Source organism: Westerdykella ornata (assembly GCF_010094085.1).
Source record: "Westerdykella ornata strain CBS 379.55 unplaced genomic scaffold EI97scaffold_4, whole genome shotgun sequence".
Lineage (NCBI taxonomy): Eukaryota > Fungi > Ascomycota > Dothideomycetes > Pleosporales > Sporormiaceae > Westerdykella > Westerdykella ornata.
Window position 1 is genome coordinate 1,013,977 of NW_022986854.1, and position 15,198 is coordinate 1,029,174.

The following is a 15,198-nucleotide window of genomic DNA, read 5'->3' on the forward strand; positions in this document are numbered from 1 at the left end:
GAGCGTCAATTACTGCCTGCATCCTGGCCGGCATGGACTGAATGAGATCCTGGAGGCGTATATCGCGAGAGAGATGGGCTGTATGAGGATGGGGACTGGTTCGGCGGCGTTGAGGAGGTGGAGGAGGTAGAAGAGGTGGATGAGATGGAGGAGATGGAGTTCGTGGAGAATCTTCAGCCGGCGCGGAAAAACTTGGTTCCTGGCTTATGTAATCTGAAAGTAGAAGCGGAGGTGCAACACCATGAGGAGGAGGAGCCATAGTGGAGAGAAATCAGAGAGCAGTGGCAAGATTTCAGATGGTTTAAAAACAGCAGGAAAATACCAAGGAAAATCTGGTGGTTCCATGGCGCCATGCGGGTGCTCCGTGCCTTGGGTGGCGAAGTGACAAAACTTACCCTTGCAACCACAGTACAAATTTCTTGAAAGTCTTGGCAGAACCACGGCCGTATGGCGGGGTTGCAGCCTTGGCTCTGGCCCCGCCGCGATTTCGCAAACCCCACCACATGAACAACGGCACATCAGGATATGGCTCTAGCAGACTCGGAGGCATCGCTTTTGGAGGAAGGGGTCATCTTCCTAGAAGACCCAGGAGTCGGAACTAGAGTCTACGAATTCAACCAGAAGCGGTTCCCTTTTCAGACAGAAGAGGGTCTCGATTTTTGTCGAATGAGTACCCTTGAGGACAAGGCAAGTAACGCGAAATGATTTTATAGATATGTCCTCTAATTATTATAGCGTATTCGAGACATAGTAGAATCGGTTTTTGAGCGCTCAAAGTTGGGCTTACTGAAAGTCTTTGGCGCAAGACAGGATATCGTCTTCACTTTCTTAAGCAACCCTTCGAACGAGTCGAGTGAAGCAATCGACGAGATGAACAAGGGAAAAGATAAAGTGAAGGCCCTTATTGTCCAACTACTTCCCAGAAACTCCACTATGGTTTTCTATAAGCGCTCGCATTTGCATTTTTTAAGGCCTGAGCTTGCGAAGATCGGGTTGTTACAGGTCCCGCTAGAGAGCCTAGAAAGAGAGGACATAAAGCCGTGTGAGGTCACAATGAAAGATGGTGGGTTGTAAGTCAGCTCCTTGCGGCTTCAATATACGTCTCCTAATATCTTCTAGCGCCATTATTGATGGCAGAACTGCGTTCAAAATCGTTCATGGATATACTATTGTGATTGGATTTGCGGTAGAGGAAGAGCTCAAGTTTTGGGGAAAGATGGGCTTCCCGAAAAAGACAGGGGTAATGGAGAAGATCAAGGGTATGGAGAGCGAAAAGATTGGCATGAACGTTGAATTCGTCGAAAAGAGATCTATGGAAGGTAGTATTGCGAGCAGTACGCAACCTCACTAGCGAATCAGCATGATCCTATCAAATCCGTATCACAATCTTTCATAGGAGTCCGATTCAAACACCCCTCATTGACGGCAACAACCTCCGCGAAAGGGACCGTGCTATTGAACAGAAAAGGAATTTGTTCACTCGCGTTCGTCGCATACTGATCTCCAGTCTCACCGTCATCGTTCCAGTCTACTGGGTAATCAGCTAATAGAGTTGCTCGAGGATACCATCGCTGAACGTTTGGCGCAAAGTTGTTCGGCAACTGGCTGTTTCTGAAGGGAGATGGGTCTTTATATCCATTCCATGGATTGATCTCACCGAATGGGTACGGCGACTCTTCTTAGATTTAGTATTAACAATCAAAACGTGCCGATATTCATACCCGCTGTAACAGTCCCAAGCTTTGCGCCTGAATCAGGTGGTGGGTCAACCCGTCGTCTTTGGGATGGTGGTTCTGTCTCGCCAGCCTTCCGCTTTCCACCACTGTCTCCCTTATCAACATCGATTTTACTCGATTTCGCGCTTTCTCCAGACATTCTTCTCAGCTCGTCTCTGCTACGCTTAGATAGCTCTGACTTTCTCTTCAATGCGATGGTCAAATTACTATTGTTTTCTTTCTTTTCACATGATCCAAAATGGACCAAATATTTGTGGATTGTTGTCTGTAAGCGACCACAGAATAAGCAAGCCTCGCTGCACTTAACATCTGTCAACTCAGTCATCGTTAGTAAAGAGCATATTACATTTTAGTAGGATGTGAGAGAAACTTACGCGTGTTAAAATGGCGGATCAGACTGCTCTCGTGCGTGTAAGTTTTTATCTTCTGTGCGCAATTTGGATGGGGACAGCTCCGTGTCGTTGATCCAGAGCCGTCCCCACTGCCATGTAAGGAATCTTCCTTAGCGCGGTCCTCCACATCGTCATTATCCTTGGTGTCACTTCGAATGCTATCGCCACTGTCCACGAAGGCGGAGTCTGGATTAGATGATGATTGCTGGATATCGTCGGTTATGGGCTGGATGCTGTTGATTATGGGCTGGATGCTGTTGATTACCGGCTGGATGCTGTTGATTACCGGCTGGATGCTGTTGATTATGGACTGTAACGATTCGACGACGCCCACTAGCTTGCATAATGCCTCGCCATTAATGCGCAAGCTGTGGCAATTCTGGCAGTTCAATTGCTGGTTCGGATTCCACGACATTGTTGACATGTAGACAGATAGGTCTTGACTTTGGTGTAGATGTGGAGCTAGCGGGTTGGGCGGTTAAACAGTCAGGTGCCCCGCCAGCTCATCCGGTCACCCGACGCCGCCACGTTCGAGAACTATAAAGGCTCCTAATCACGCCCGACACCAATTCTTAAACACAGCAACCCACCATTACCATACTGTCTCTACGAACGTTCGAGCACCGAGAATTGTTCAGGCTACCCGTGATTAATCTCCTGTCCCATCCAAAAAGTGATTATTCTCAGATGGCCTCTCATAAAGCCAATAATGCTGATTAACCCGCAGCTCCCCGTTTAGGCGCAGATGCCGGGTACCTGTCCTATCTGCAGCGGCACCGGAAAGCGAGGCGAGTACGATTGTGGTGCCTGTCATGGCAGTGGCAAGGACACTTCTTCCAACCCGAAGCAACAACCAACCCTTGATGCGCATATTTGGTTATTGCAGGGCTTGAACTAGTATAAGATGGTTGGCTAGAAATTTACGCTTTTTTTTCGTTTTAGCTATATTCGTTGTTGATGATCCATGACGCACATCTGTTGCCAACGGACGCGGGGTTGTTCGAACGCACACCTGTTTGCACACCTGTTTGCACACCTGTTTGCACACCTGTTTGCACACCTGTTTGCACACCTGTTTGCACACCTGTTTGCACATGTTTGCACACCTGTACGCACCCCTGTACGCAGCGTCCTGGAACGCTCCATTCGGCCGAGCCTTAATTGGCATTCGGGGTCTGCAAGCACGCGTTGGCACGAAGTGTGAGTCAACGGGTGGAGCCCCGCTAAAAGTGTTCAGTTCTTGACTCCACGCGAGGCGCGATTGGCTGCACCTAATCGTAGCTTCCATGGGTCCTGTTCTGGTTCCCGCTGTGGGGTCTTTCTCGTTACCTGCCTCGAGACCTAACTTCAGCTCGGATCTGCCCCTCCATGGAAACCGCTTTGGAGCTCCCTGCAAGTCATGATTTTCTCCTTCTACCAACAAGAAATTGACTACATATCTGCTAGTAATATAAATCCTTGTCTTCCACGCCGGTCTATCAGCTTCTGGAAGGAAGCTGTGAAAGGAAGCTGATGGATATATTCCGCGTGGGCCGCGAAGCGGGGTACCCCGGCTATTCCTGCAAACTATTCTAGGCCGATAGTATGTATGACCTAGCCACGATGATTCCGCTCCTGCTTCTGACCCATGCAATCCCTATATCCCTGACTGGTACTCTATTATTAGCGGCGCTGCACGGCATTTCGGGTAATTTTTAATTGGAGCTGCTACCTCACATGCACCGTCGCTCACGTGTGATACAGTTGCTGCCTAGTCTTTGCCTATTATCTTCGGAAGTTATGGACGAACGCGGAAGCATATAATATGGTTAAACAGTGCTCTCCAGGCCTTCAGCACCCTATGATTATATCCTGTCATCTCTCTATTGTATCGGCCGATTTTAGAACTTCCCGGTACTAGGTACTGCGATATTATGCAATAAAGTTGGTTATAATACTAATTTTTTTGTGCAGCTTAAAATGTGCGAAAGACACGAGGTCCAGGTGACTTATCAGAACTGCACAGCGGAACCAAAGCATAAAGTCACCAAATGGGTTCCCGTGCCTTGTCCGACCAATTGCGGCAACTGGGTTGATAAAACGAATATGGGATCTTCAACCAACAAAACTCCTGGGACAATTTGTCCTAAGTGCTGAGCGATGTCCAAAGTATGATAACGTTAATAATCTTTTAACCAACGTAATTAAGGAGGGTAACAGCAAAGCTACAGGTCTTACCGATTCTCTCACCTCCCACCTTTTTGACCGGATGATCCTAAATGTTATTTGCTTGGACAAGGGTTTTGTTAGACATTGAGTGATGCATCTTCATGCGAAATATTGGAGTGGCTACGAGTCACGTGACCTGTGCTTTCCATAGATTGCTTTGCGGGCAACACGATAGCATCATCCATCCACTCGTTCGCTCTCGCCTTTGCCTTGTGCTTGCCTTCTGAGAAACTATCGCATTTTGTCGCTTTGCTTGCTGCATTCCAAGCAAGTCTTCATGCATCTATTGAGATCACGTAGCGCGCCGCTTATATAATCCCCTAGGCCTAATATGCAATAGTGTGCAAGGCGGTGAGTCACACTGGCAAAACGGCTTGCATTACTTCAGCCGTTGCCTGCGTCGCTTACATTGAACGCTCCATCCTAACAAAACCAAAGGATTTGCATTCTCACGATTTCCTATTAGACAATGGATGGGGATATCTATGTGGTACCCTATTTTCCTGACGGAGTGCAGCATATCATCACCACTGGCAGTAACCACTATATCGGCTTTGTCGACGGGTCAACAGTCTTAAAGTACCCACATTTCAAAGGAACTTTGGACGCTCTCCGCGTCGAATCGAAAATACTTCAACGGCTTGGCAAGCACCCTCGCATCATCGAATTCAAAGGAGAACACGAAGACGGGTTGCTTTTGGAATATGCGTCAAACGGATCGTTGGAAAAGCATCTAAAAGAAACACAAATCCCGATTAAAGAGAAGATCCGGCTCGCAAAAGAGGTTGCAGAAGGCGTTGCATATGCTCATCAGAGCAACGTTCTAATCTGTGACATCCATGTCCGCAATATCCTTCTGGATGATAAATTTCACATCAAGTTGTGCGACTTCCAGGGCAGGTTGCTAGGGCCTGACGGAGAGGTCCTTCTTTCTGGTGGAGCTTCAGAGAACGCAGAGTCGTTCATGCCTCGTTGTGACAAAGAGTTCGCGGACATCAAGACTGACATTTTCGCCCTTGGATCTACCATATATCATATTATAACCGGGCATCGGCCATTCCCACAGTACGACACCATCGACGATGAAGCCAAGTTTGTGGAACTTTACGGAAAAGGGCACTTCCCTCCCCTGGATCCAGGGGTGGGCGGCGAAGTTGTTCAGAATTGCTGGAGAGGCAGATACAAGTCTGCGAGCGAAGTAGTCAATGATCTTAACCTCCTGCTAGAATAATTAGCAGAAATGCTGGTCGATTCTGTAGCAAAACGTCCTATTTATTCCTTTTTCCCGCCATTTTTTTAGGCTGCCAGCCCGGTCGTCCCTTCCCTCACTGAACCATGCCATCTTTGCCACGGCGGCGTCGATCCGCCCTCCCCTCTGCATTTCCAACCATTTGTCGTGAATATGGCCAGCGGAAGCCGGCGGCACCGAGAGCGGCGGTTTCTCATCGGACTCGGCTGTGCTTCGCCCCACTTAACGTTGCCGCCGCCGACTCTTGCTCCGCCCTGCAATAGGGCGCTTGACGATCGCAGGATCAGTGGGAGATCCCGCTGCCCGACGAGAGAGGCAGCTGATGCCGGTGCGGATGCCGTACACGGAGAGCCCGTTCCGGTTACCGTCAGGATAATCAAAGGTCATTCACGTCTTACAGTCATTACTCTCCGAGACGAACAGACTTCGAAAACGTTACTTTTCTTTCTACTTTGTCAGCCATTGCACCTGTCAGTCACAGCCTCAGTCAATTCGCCATGGCCGCGCCAGGAGCCGAACGCAACATCGACAGGATATATAGATTATGACAGGTCCATTGAAGGCAGCGGCGGCCATCCAATCGCGATACAGCAATACGAGAATCATACAGAAATACTAAATGAACACGCTATCAACGTGCTCCGCCCCATTGAACTCGCGCATAAAGTTCTCACTCAGTCACAGCTTTAAGAGGAATGGAGAATGAATTTAGCTTGAGCAACTCAAATAGCGTTCGTTTACGTGCCCACTTGGCCATAGGCCCGCCAGTGCCAACCGCAGACCTGGCTTATTCTCACCTAGCATCAAAGGCCTACTGCAGTCAAGCATACCGAATTTTACGTGTCGCTGACGTCTAATATGTGCACGGTATATTGTAGGTTTTGGAACAGAACCTAAGAAAACTAGACACTACTTCGAGTTGGATACCGACAAGCAAGAACCCATAGAGGAAGCCATACGTGCATCGATTAGGTCAATCCAACGAGTTCAATGTGACGCGAAAGATTTGGAGGCTTTGCGGATAACTTTGACGGCACCTGGCATACAATGGGTGCGATTGCCGGGCTTTGAAGAGCTTGCTGCGCCGCCGTTGCGCAAAAAGAGCTAGAAGTACAGTGTTTTCGCACTATCTAGTAATACATATAAGACCGAGCAGTGCCTTTAGAGCTCCCTTAGTATATAGAGAAAGTTCTGGTTTATTCTTTCAGCTTCATCCAGTTCATTATGTCTACCAATATTGATATTGTAGAAGATGACATCTTCCTACCAAGATGGTGTGCGTCTTCCCCGGGTCTACAGGAGGTCAACCCGACGCTTGACATGCCCACAACGCAAGAACAAGTTGCACGCTTAGAGATTTCAATCAAAGAGCTGAAGAAGTAAGCACTTGTATGCACCTTTCGCTATTTCTAAACACTTACATATGCATAGAGAGATTAGAGATCTTAGAAGAGAGATTCGGAGCATCAAAGCAAGGGTGCAGGAAAACGAAAATGGGAAAGACAGATTTTATATCTGGGGGGAATCGTTAATGAATATGCTGTGACGTCCAGTAGACGATGTAACACGCCTTCGTGGGCAGATAGATAGTAGTCCTGTCTAGGAAACCAGAACTCGGAAACAGTTTTTGAGAGGTAGACCACCGCGTCCAAATGCCGATAGTGGAATTAGAACCCTCTAAATGGCTTCCCTTGTATTTATAAGCCTAGCACATATCCCTTAATCTCCTCTAACCAACGACAATGTACTTCCTCAAAACTTTAGCTTCCACCCTTCCTGCTACGGGTCTAGCAGTGAATCAGCTGCAGAGCTGGAATGCGACATCGCATAGAACGTTGAATACAAGTCACAAATAGTTGACATAGTAGTAGGTGCTGCAGGCCAGCTTGCCTTCAACCCAGATTCCCTTAGTGTCTCGAAGGGTACTGTTCTTCGATTCAACTTTTTAGGACTGAATCACACCTTAACTCAGAGTTCGTTGGCGCATCCATGCCTCAATAGCACAAAGTTCGATAGTAGGTTTCGGCAGTTTAATCCTCTCAATATTAGTGGAAACTTCATGGTCGAATACGAGATGAAAACGGAAGACCCACAGTGGTTCTACTGTGCTCAAGAGGCACCAAAGTCTCATTGCTGCTCTGGAATGGTTTTCAGTCTCAATCCTGGAGATAAGATGCTCGAGTTCAAAAATAATGCGAGAAATTCTACCTTAGCTGCCATGATAACACCAGCACCAGGGAGACATCTCTGCTCACAGTCTTTTCCGAGCGCTCCATCCACCGGACTCGGCACGGCTACACAGGCGACCGCTAGCAAGGTGGCAAACACGGCTCTAATCACGCCTGATATTTTCAATGCTGCAGGCTGGGGCCGATCTAGCTTCCTTTCTCTGCTAGGAGGATTGGCTATTGCAATACAACTGTAAAGAGCGCAAGCTGCCGATACCAAAGTATGTAGTTAAATTGAACCGTGTGCGATGCCCTGTCCTAATACGTCCCAATCGCCTGAAGTTTTTTTGTTCTCGAAACGTTCACATCTCCATTTTGATTTCTATGCGCCTTAGGTTGATTTCAAGGATTGATAGCAGAAAAAGTATGCCATGCCTGGTTATAGACCATCCAGCAATTGAACTAGAGATAGGTTAGAAGACTAACAAGTAGACAACAGTACTCTCTTACTGTAGAAAGATAGTAACCAAGCCGAAAGATGCGTTTAGTCCGAGAATTGGTTGTGGACGGAAGCTCTAGATAATAGTCTTCCTCGTCACGCTCTCTCGAAAACCAGCTATCAGGAAAGTATGATTGGCTCCAGATTTGCCCACGAATCTGGTAGTCCTCTGGCAATGGCTGGTTGTCCTCTTTGTCTGCCCCGAAAACGGGTCCAGGAACGAACTGGTCTGGTCGTTCTAACAACAACGCATTCAGGAAGCTGGCAATCTCTGACCAAGGAGCGCCATTATTGAGTTGGTTAACGTATTCAACAGGCGCAATATTGGCAAAGAATCCAAGTAGAATGTAGACATGGGGGAGAACGTTCTTGTCGCCTTTGCGTTGAAGGACGAGAGACAGCGTCGTCATTGTCAGGTCATACGCTCGAGAGACTGCGAAATTGCCTAATAGGGTCTCCAGCTTGGCTGGAACTTCCGCCCTCGTGATAGAGGGACTTGAAGGACTGGGAGCTGGAGTTGAAGATCTAATTGAATCACTGGATCCTGTTCGCGAACCTTTTTCGTGGAGCTGGAGTGCTAAACGGAGGATTGAGTCGTCGGCACCGTAATTGAACAACCCGGAGATATTGGTAACGGCAATGTACACACCCTCTTCCTTCCATGTGGTAGTGACGCGGCCAATGTAGCTATCGAGCTGGTTCTGAAATGCGAACTTGGCATCCTCGAAAGTCTGCGGCGAAAGTTTCTTCAAAAGAACGCCATGGGCTTGGATGTAGCTGCGATGAATGGGTGGTACATGCGAGAATGAGTTCGAAGGAAGCCCCTCGATTGGGTCGTCCAGTAGCTTCAGGATGCTGTCACGAGCTAACTTAAAGCGCTCAACGCAAGTCAGTGATCTGGCGAAGTAATATAGCTCTTGGAGGGCGTTAGGGCGAGCGATTACACCAAGATGGTGATATAAATGCCCAATTGATGGGTTCATGTTGGCAGCCTTGCAGTACCAGTAGCGGGCAACGCGTAGCCAAGGTTCACGGTCCTGCGTGAATGTCATGGGATACTGGGCTAGATCCCCAAGGTACTCCATCCAGCTGTCTTGAAACGCTGGAACCGCTTCGTAGAGCCACGTTAGTATCTGGAGAGCTCTGTAAACGAAAGAAATCATGTATTCGTTGCTTTCAGGGTGGCAACGGCGTAATAGCTTCAGAAAGGAACCGACCCCATGTCTCCACAAGCGGGCCGGCATGTCGTATCGAATAGCTAGTCCATGAAACGTAGGAGGCAGCGATGGATATTGTAGAGCCTTCAGAAGAATGCCATTAGTAGATTCATTTGTTCAAAGGGTTGTCCTTAGAGTGGCATACCAGGAAGAAGTCGCAATGCTCGTGTAATAATGTAATATGCAGAGCAGTAAGCCACTGCCAACTAAAGGGGGGTTGAATTCCAGACGGTTTTGTAGTTTGTCCTTCAACGGTGATACATTGATTCTCCACCATAGTTAATCTAGCGTAGATATTCTGAACCTCCAACATCATGTGTTTTTGAGAAACCAGGCGCGAATCGGGCCGGAATAGAAGATCTGGATACCTCGGATCAACTATGCGAGAGCCGTTAGCCCCGGGTTGGAGTTGTGGCTGGGTAGGTATAAGTGGCCGATTCTGGGCTTTGACTTGCGCCGCTTGGGGACCAGGAGCTTCGGGTGGTAGTTGGGCTGAGTGAGGCTGTGTTTTCGATGCCTCTGCGCTCCGTTCACCAAACTCAGGCGTCGAAATGGCCGAAGCCTCCAATACCTCTACTGGATATTTCCTGCATGTATATGTTAATAAAAGCTAACAGTAACTACGTGACAGCGCAGGAATTGGGAACTTACGTGCTCAGCGCCTTGTCCTTCAGCTCCGCGCGGGCTCGATCCTCATCTTCCAATTGTCTAACGGTAGACTCCTGTTGCACGATGGCATGGTCAGACAATTGATGTATGTGCTGGAACCTACGTCCTTGGCTACAGAGTGGGCACGGTAGAATCTGCGGTCTTGACGAGTGTCCTTGGCTACAGAGTAGACACGGTAGAATCTGTAGTCTTGACGAGTTTGGCTGATCCCGCAACGCAATGTAGCGGGCAGATATGTTTATGTTGGCCATGCCTCACTTGTACTTTGACAAGCGGTCACCGCGTTGGACTGGAGTGATGAAAGGAAGCGCAGTCGCCCAACGGGTTGTAGTCCTAGCCCTCTTAAAGAGACGTGCGGCACTTCCGCTTGCGGACCGCATACTAGGCAACAGGTAGCGGCCAGTGCACAGCCCTCCCGTTATGAGATCGCCTATACCCTTGCTGCTATTCTGCGCATTAGCCAGGGCACTTTTTGGATGATGTGGAAGCGCCGCTATCCTGTACGAAACCTCACACACACTAGGTCCGCGGAGAAGATCACTGCTTCAGACATTGAAAACATGAGGACGATCAGCACATAAGATAGGGAAGCCCGAGAGCTACCGCAGGGAAATATCCCTCGCCGCACAAATAGAGGTATGATAGGATGAGATTGTTTACATAAACAATAGGTCACGTATCTTATCAGCTTCATCCGCCCCTAACTGCATATACAGGGCTAGCTCCTTGGAGGGTGGTGAGGAAACTAAATGCAAAAGAAGAACAATTTTGGGCCGTCAAGCATTATCACCAGGCAGGCACACATGTATCAAGGCCGTTACTGTCAGCCTGCTTGACGGGACCCTGATTGTTGCTCGGGAGAGGATCGTGCACAGCCTTGAGCCTGGCGGGACTGCAGCTCATTTCTGGACGGACGGCATAGCCTTGCTGTGCGCCGTGCACATAGATGTGGGCCCTGAAACGCTATAGATCAGCTCGCAGCACTGCCGCAACGCTTGCCAGTGACTTTCAGAGCGCCTCACGCAAATGGTTTCCGCCTTAAAGCTTATTAGCAAAGAGCAATGTATGCCTCCTTCTCCTTCCAGGCGATGGGCAACCGTTTGACTCAGACATACCTCGTTCCACAATATTCTCCAATCTCGCCAAGCTTCCCATTCATTGTCCCTCCAACATTCTTTTGGTTCCACAGCTGCCGGCAACTACCTATCCGCCCAAAACAATGACCTGTCAACTCTCGCGTGTGCGGCGTCGTAATGCCAACGTTTGGGGATTCCTCCGCCCTTGTTTCGCGGATATACTGATCCCAACCCGACATTAGTTTGGTTGGCAACTGAGGTTTTCGGGCCGAAAATCCACATGCTCATTCCCGGTTCAGTTATTTGCTTTGTCCATGAGGCTTCGCTTTCCTTGTTATTAGCTTAGCATAATACCCCCCTTTCTCCATGCAAATGTGAGTCTTGATATCTCCTAAGGCATCGATGATGGAACAAACTACACCGGAGCAGCTTTCACTGTACAACGGGTTCAAGCTTTTAAACCTAGTTCGAGAAGTCGGGGATTACAAGCTGCAGGTCCAAATTTGCATTCCCGACGACGTCTACACGGGCGATTATGATGGCGAAGGTCCTGTGCATGTTCGTTTTGGTAATGGGGGTCTTGTAAGTCTCACCCGTCTTTGAGTTCAAGACTCTAACGGGGCAAGGCGACTGACGATTCTGGCGAGCCCCTAGCTCCTCAATGGCGGCATATCCACATCCGAGACCTCGCCCAGGCGACCCACTCCATAACTATCCGGCCGAATATCCCCTTACCAATTTACTGCTCCGGTCAGGAAATGCTGCGGACACTCGACAATTTCATGGAAATGGTACCAAAGCCCACGTTTTCGCGCAGCACTCATGGAGGAATGCCCCAAAATAAGGGCCACAATTGCCTACAACAAGACTTTATGCTCGGGAGTTAGTTTCGGAGGTTTTCTGGCATTCTACTCATACCTCAGCCTGGTTGATGTTGAGTTTACGGCGCTATACCTACAGTCGCCTTTACTGACCGAATACACGCTCCCTGGCAAACTACCCTTTCGTGGAACAGTATACACCAAAGACAAATGTACCTACAAGGCAATAGAATTTATGGCTACAAGATTACGGCTTCATCCTCGCAAAATCAGCCTCAACTCCACCGAACTTTCAACCTTAAGTACATACCGGAAGCTCACTATCTCGCCTCTACAACGGTTCGAGTCACAGTACACGGTGAAACACGGCAAATGTCTTGCTGGGCATTTATGCTCGACATTCCTGACATGTTAGAATGGATTACCCAGTTGGTGCGTAAGACCAGCTACATTCTTCCACCACCACGTGAATCGGCATTATCCTATGCTATTGATCCAAAGAGACTCCTCCGTGCTATTGGAAGCAAACTAGGCAGCAACGACGACTCAACATTGTCTCAGAATAGGAGAGAGGGCGCTGTTCCACTATATGGGTACTAGGTTTGACACAGAGCTGAATGCCATCCAGATTCGGCGGAGTCAGCCACTCGTCCAGCCTTCCTCTTTCCCTCCAATTCTCGCAATATACGGTGAAGGAGATGAACATTGTCACCCGTATCGCCAAAATGAGACGTTTCAGGTCCACAAATGGCTCCACGACCAGGTTAACCCAAAGGAAGTCTGGGAAGTCAAACGCATTTGCAGGCTCGGAATGGGACACATGTTTCAGTGCACAGTAAGAGCCCCTTGGCAAGATGAGGTGATGGACTGGTTGAAAACGAGGTGGCTTAGAGGGGCCCCCAAGGGACAGGGCGGCAATATTGATGGCGTCCAGGTTCCCCGTGCGTTGCACGAGGACCAGGACGACCCCGCCTGTGGCCTTCCCTGCTTGAACTGACGGAACTGTATATAAGATGTGGCATGATTGTTCTTCAGATCTTTAGAAAGCTACAATGGAATCTGAAAAGAAGTGGCTTCAACCAGAGAAATGCTAGAATCACCGTTACCACACAGGTAGAAGTCACAGTGGCGGAAGGGACGAAAACAGCTGGGACGAAAATAGATGGGCGGGGGGATGGCGATATGAGGAACTGGCAAGGACCTAGTGTGCCAGGGCAACAATAAACTTGTGCAACACCACTAGGTTGCGAGTACGCAATCGAGCCCGGCCTGCGGGCGGTGGAAGGACCGCCTGCACGAGCAGTCACACATAGTGCATTCAGCTGAGATGATGCATTGACTACCATGGAGGCTTGAGGCAAACTCAATACTGCTCATAACCAGAAAAGAATTGATCGTCAACCCGTATATGATAATGTCGCCACTACCCAGGGCACAGAGTGAGGTAATACTGCGAGGAAGCTCAGCGCCCAATGCCTCATGTTTGAGACCCGTGGTTATTTGCTTTGCCAATGCTAGTGGTCTCGAACAGGATCAAAAGGGCGACGCCGGGACGCCTGCCCCGGCCTGCCTGCAGTATAATCTTCCATCATCTGTGTGCCGCTAGGCGGAGCCTCTGTCCTAGCTGGTTTGGTTAGAACGTGTATTATAGTATTAATCCTAAAGTAGTGTATTTCGTACCAGCCGATCTCGCTGCCTCTCTTGCTGCCGCTATTGCTTCCTCTCTTGCTGCCTCTCTCGCTACCTCTTTTGCGTCTTGAATTGCCTTCTTCATTCGCCATAGAAATAACGATTGGGAAACCTCAGGGATGCCCTCGTTGGCTAGGAACTGATTGATACGATCTAACATGGCTTTCTTCTCATGCGCAGCGACGCTGGGCCACGAACGGGTTGGATCAGCCTGTACATGCTTCCTTGCTTCCTCGCGTGTAATAATCTTATGCCGTGTTAAGATACATGTAGTTGTAAATATTCCGCTAATCTTACGTAGAATCTTTGCCACTGTATCAGATCATGGCCGGCAGCCGTGCGCGCCTCATCCGTTCTTGCAGTCCTTGGAACCTCCATGTTGCGGCAGCGTTTATGGTAGGCAGTGGGAATTGTCGGATCGGGAGGGCTGGTGCAGGTAGGTTGGGACGGAAAGTGACCACGGGGGCGGTTGGGGAGGCGGAGGACGGTGGGTCTGTCCGTGCGCTAGCCGTGCGTTGGCAATGGCACCACGGTGGCGCAATCATCATCTCCGTGGGCCCCGGCTTGGCATTAGCTGATTCCAACCTTGGAACAGGTCCACGCTGTCTACTCCCGATGTCCCGAGGTCAGCATTTGAAGGTGTCAGCTGCCCTGCCAACCATTAGAAATCACAGTCCTTGTTTCCATCACTCCCGCGTTTTTGCACTATGCTTTCTTTGCTTGTTTTTGTACCCGCAGTGCTTTTTACTGTTTTCACGGTAGTTGCCTTCGCCTGGCGAAGTTCAATCGCAAATGGCCAGCCCGCACCTCCGTCTTATGCCGTTCGCCGCCGTCCCTTCAACGAAGGGAACTGGCACTTGCATGACTTGCTGCATATGCGGCACAGGCCTCCTCTTTCCATGGAGCGATGTGAAATGTGCGCTGAAGGCGATTGCCTTTATTCCCGTCCCCATCCAATGATAGCACACCCAGACAAGAGGTGTTATTGCTGCAAATACGTGTTGAATCATTACGTGTAAACATACGCAGTCGGACAATTACGCACACATCGCAATAAAGGACAGCAAAACAACTGACATTACGGCAGGAACACCTCCTTGAAGTCTCGTTGGATCGCAAAGTGGACGTGGCAGACGGACATATAAAGGTGGAGGAGGAAGATAACAGTGTTTAGCTTGCACGGAGTTCAAGCTACCAAGCAGCATCCGGTGGGGAAATTTTTGCCTGTTGCGTCAATTTTCTAACTGAAGGGCAGATACAACTGAAATTTGCGTGAGATGCCATGGAAGACTTGTGCCCCCCGAGTCTCTTTTCGCCGCTAGATCCGATCCCTTGTCCAGTATGCTTCTTTGACCACAAACACAACGGAAAGAGGTGTATGCAAATCGGGCGCGAGCTTTGTAACATTGAATAATTATGGATACATAATTGTTGTCAACCCATTCTAACCTGTCCCAACTATCTCGACATCCAT

The 15,198-nt window shown here is 49.1% G+C and overlaps 6 protein-coding genes across 6 annotated transcripts; 5 read left to right on the plus strand and 1 right to left on the minus strand.

Annotated features, from left to right (window-relative positions):
* The first annotated feature begins 486 nt into the window (after positions 1–486).
* Positions 487–1,655, plus strand: EI97DRAFT_465339 (uncharacterized protein). The gene is made up of 3 exons (XM_033801463.1): positions 487–687; positions 736–1,070; positions 1,120–1,655. Exons 1-3 carry the CDS (start codon positions 526–528, stop codon positions 1,349–1,351), a joined length of 729 nt encoding a protein of 242 aa, XP_033656520.1. The 5' UTR covers positions 487–525; the 3' UTR covers positions 1,352–1,655.
* Positions 1,656–4,373: 2,718 nt separating this feature from the next.
* EI97DRAFT_224712 (kinase-like protein) lies at positions 4,374–5,653 on the plus strand. The gene is made up of 2 exons (XM_033793895.1): positions 4,374–4,687; positions 4,775–5,653. The coding sequence occupies exon 2, from the start codon at positions 4,806–4,808 to the stop codon at positions 5,565–5,567; it is 762 nt and encodes a 253-aa protein (XP_033656521.1). The 5' UTR covers positions 4,374–4,687; positions 4,775–4,805; the 3' UTR covers positions 5,568–5,653.
* A 1,793-nt stretch (positions 5,654–7,446) lies between these two features.
* Positions 7,447–7,782, plus strand: EI97DRAFT_361235 (uncharacterized protein; the record flags this gene model as incomplete). The annotated part of the gene is made up of 1 exon (XM_033794959.1): positions 7,447–7,782. A coding segment is annotated over one exon (336 nt), but the record flags the coding sequence as incomplete, so codon positions are not given.
* Positions 7,783–8,065: 283 nt separating this feature from the next.
* Positions 8,066–9,881, minus strand: EI97DRAFT_484742 (uncharacterized protein; the record flags this gene model as incomplete). The annotated part of the gene is made up of 3 exons (XM_033802123.1): positions 8,066–8,215; positions 8,264–9,553; positions 9,615–9,881. Coding segments are annotated over 3 exons (1,617 nt in total), but the record flags the coding sequence as incomplete, so codon positions are not given.
* Positions 9,882–11,619: 1,738 nt separating this feature from the next.
* Positions 11,620–12,101, plus strand: EI97DRAFT_456399 (uncharacterized protein; the record flags this gene model as incomplete). Its single annotated transcript, XM_033800725.1, has 2 exons — positions 11,620–11,796; positions 11,841–12,101. 2 exons carry the CDS (start codon positions 11,620–11,622, stop codon positions 12,099–12,101), a joined length of 438 nt encoding a protein of 145 aa, XP_033656524.1.
* A 1,947-nt stretch (positions 12,102–14,048) lies between these two features.
* Positions 14,049–14,684, plus strand: EI97DRAFT_440475 (uncharacterized protein; the record flags this gene model as incomplete). Its single annotated transcript, XM_033799633.1, has 2 exons — positions 14,049–14,234; positions 14,487–14,684. 2 exons carry the CDS (start codon positions 14,049–14,051, stop codon positions 14,682–14,684), a joined length of 384 nt encoding a protein of 127 aa, XP_033656525.1.
* Between the last annotated feature and the right edge of the window lie 514 nt (positions 14,685–15,198).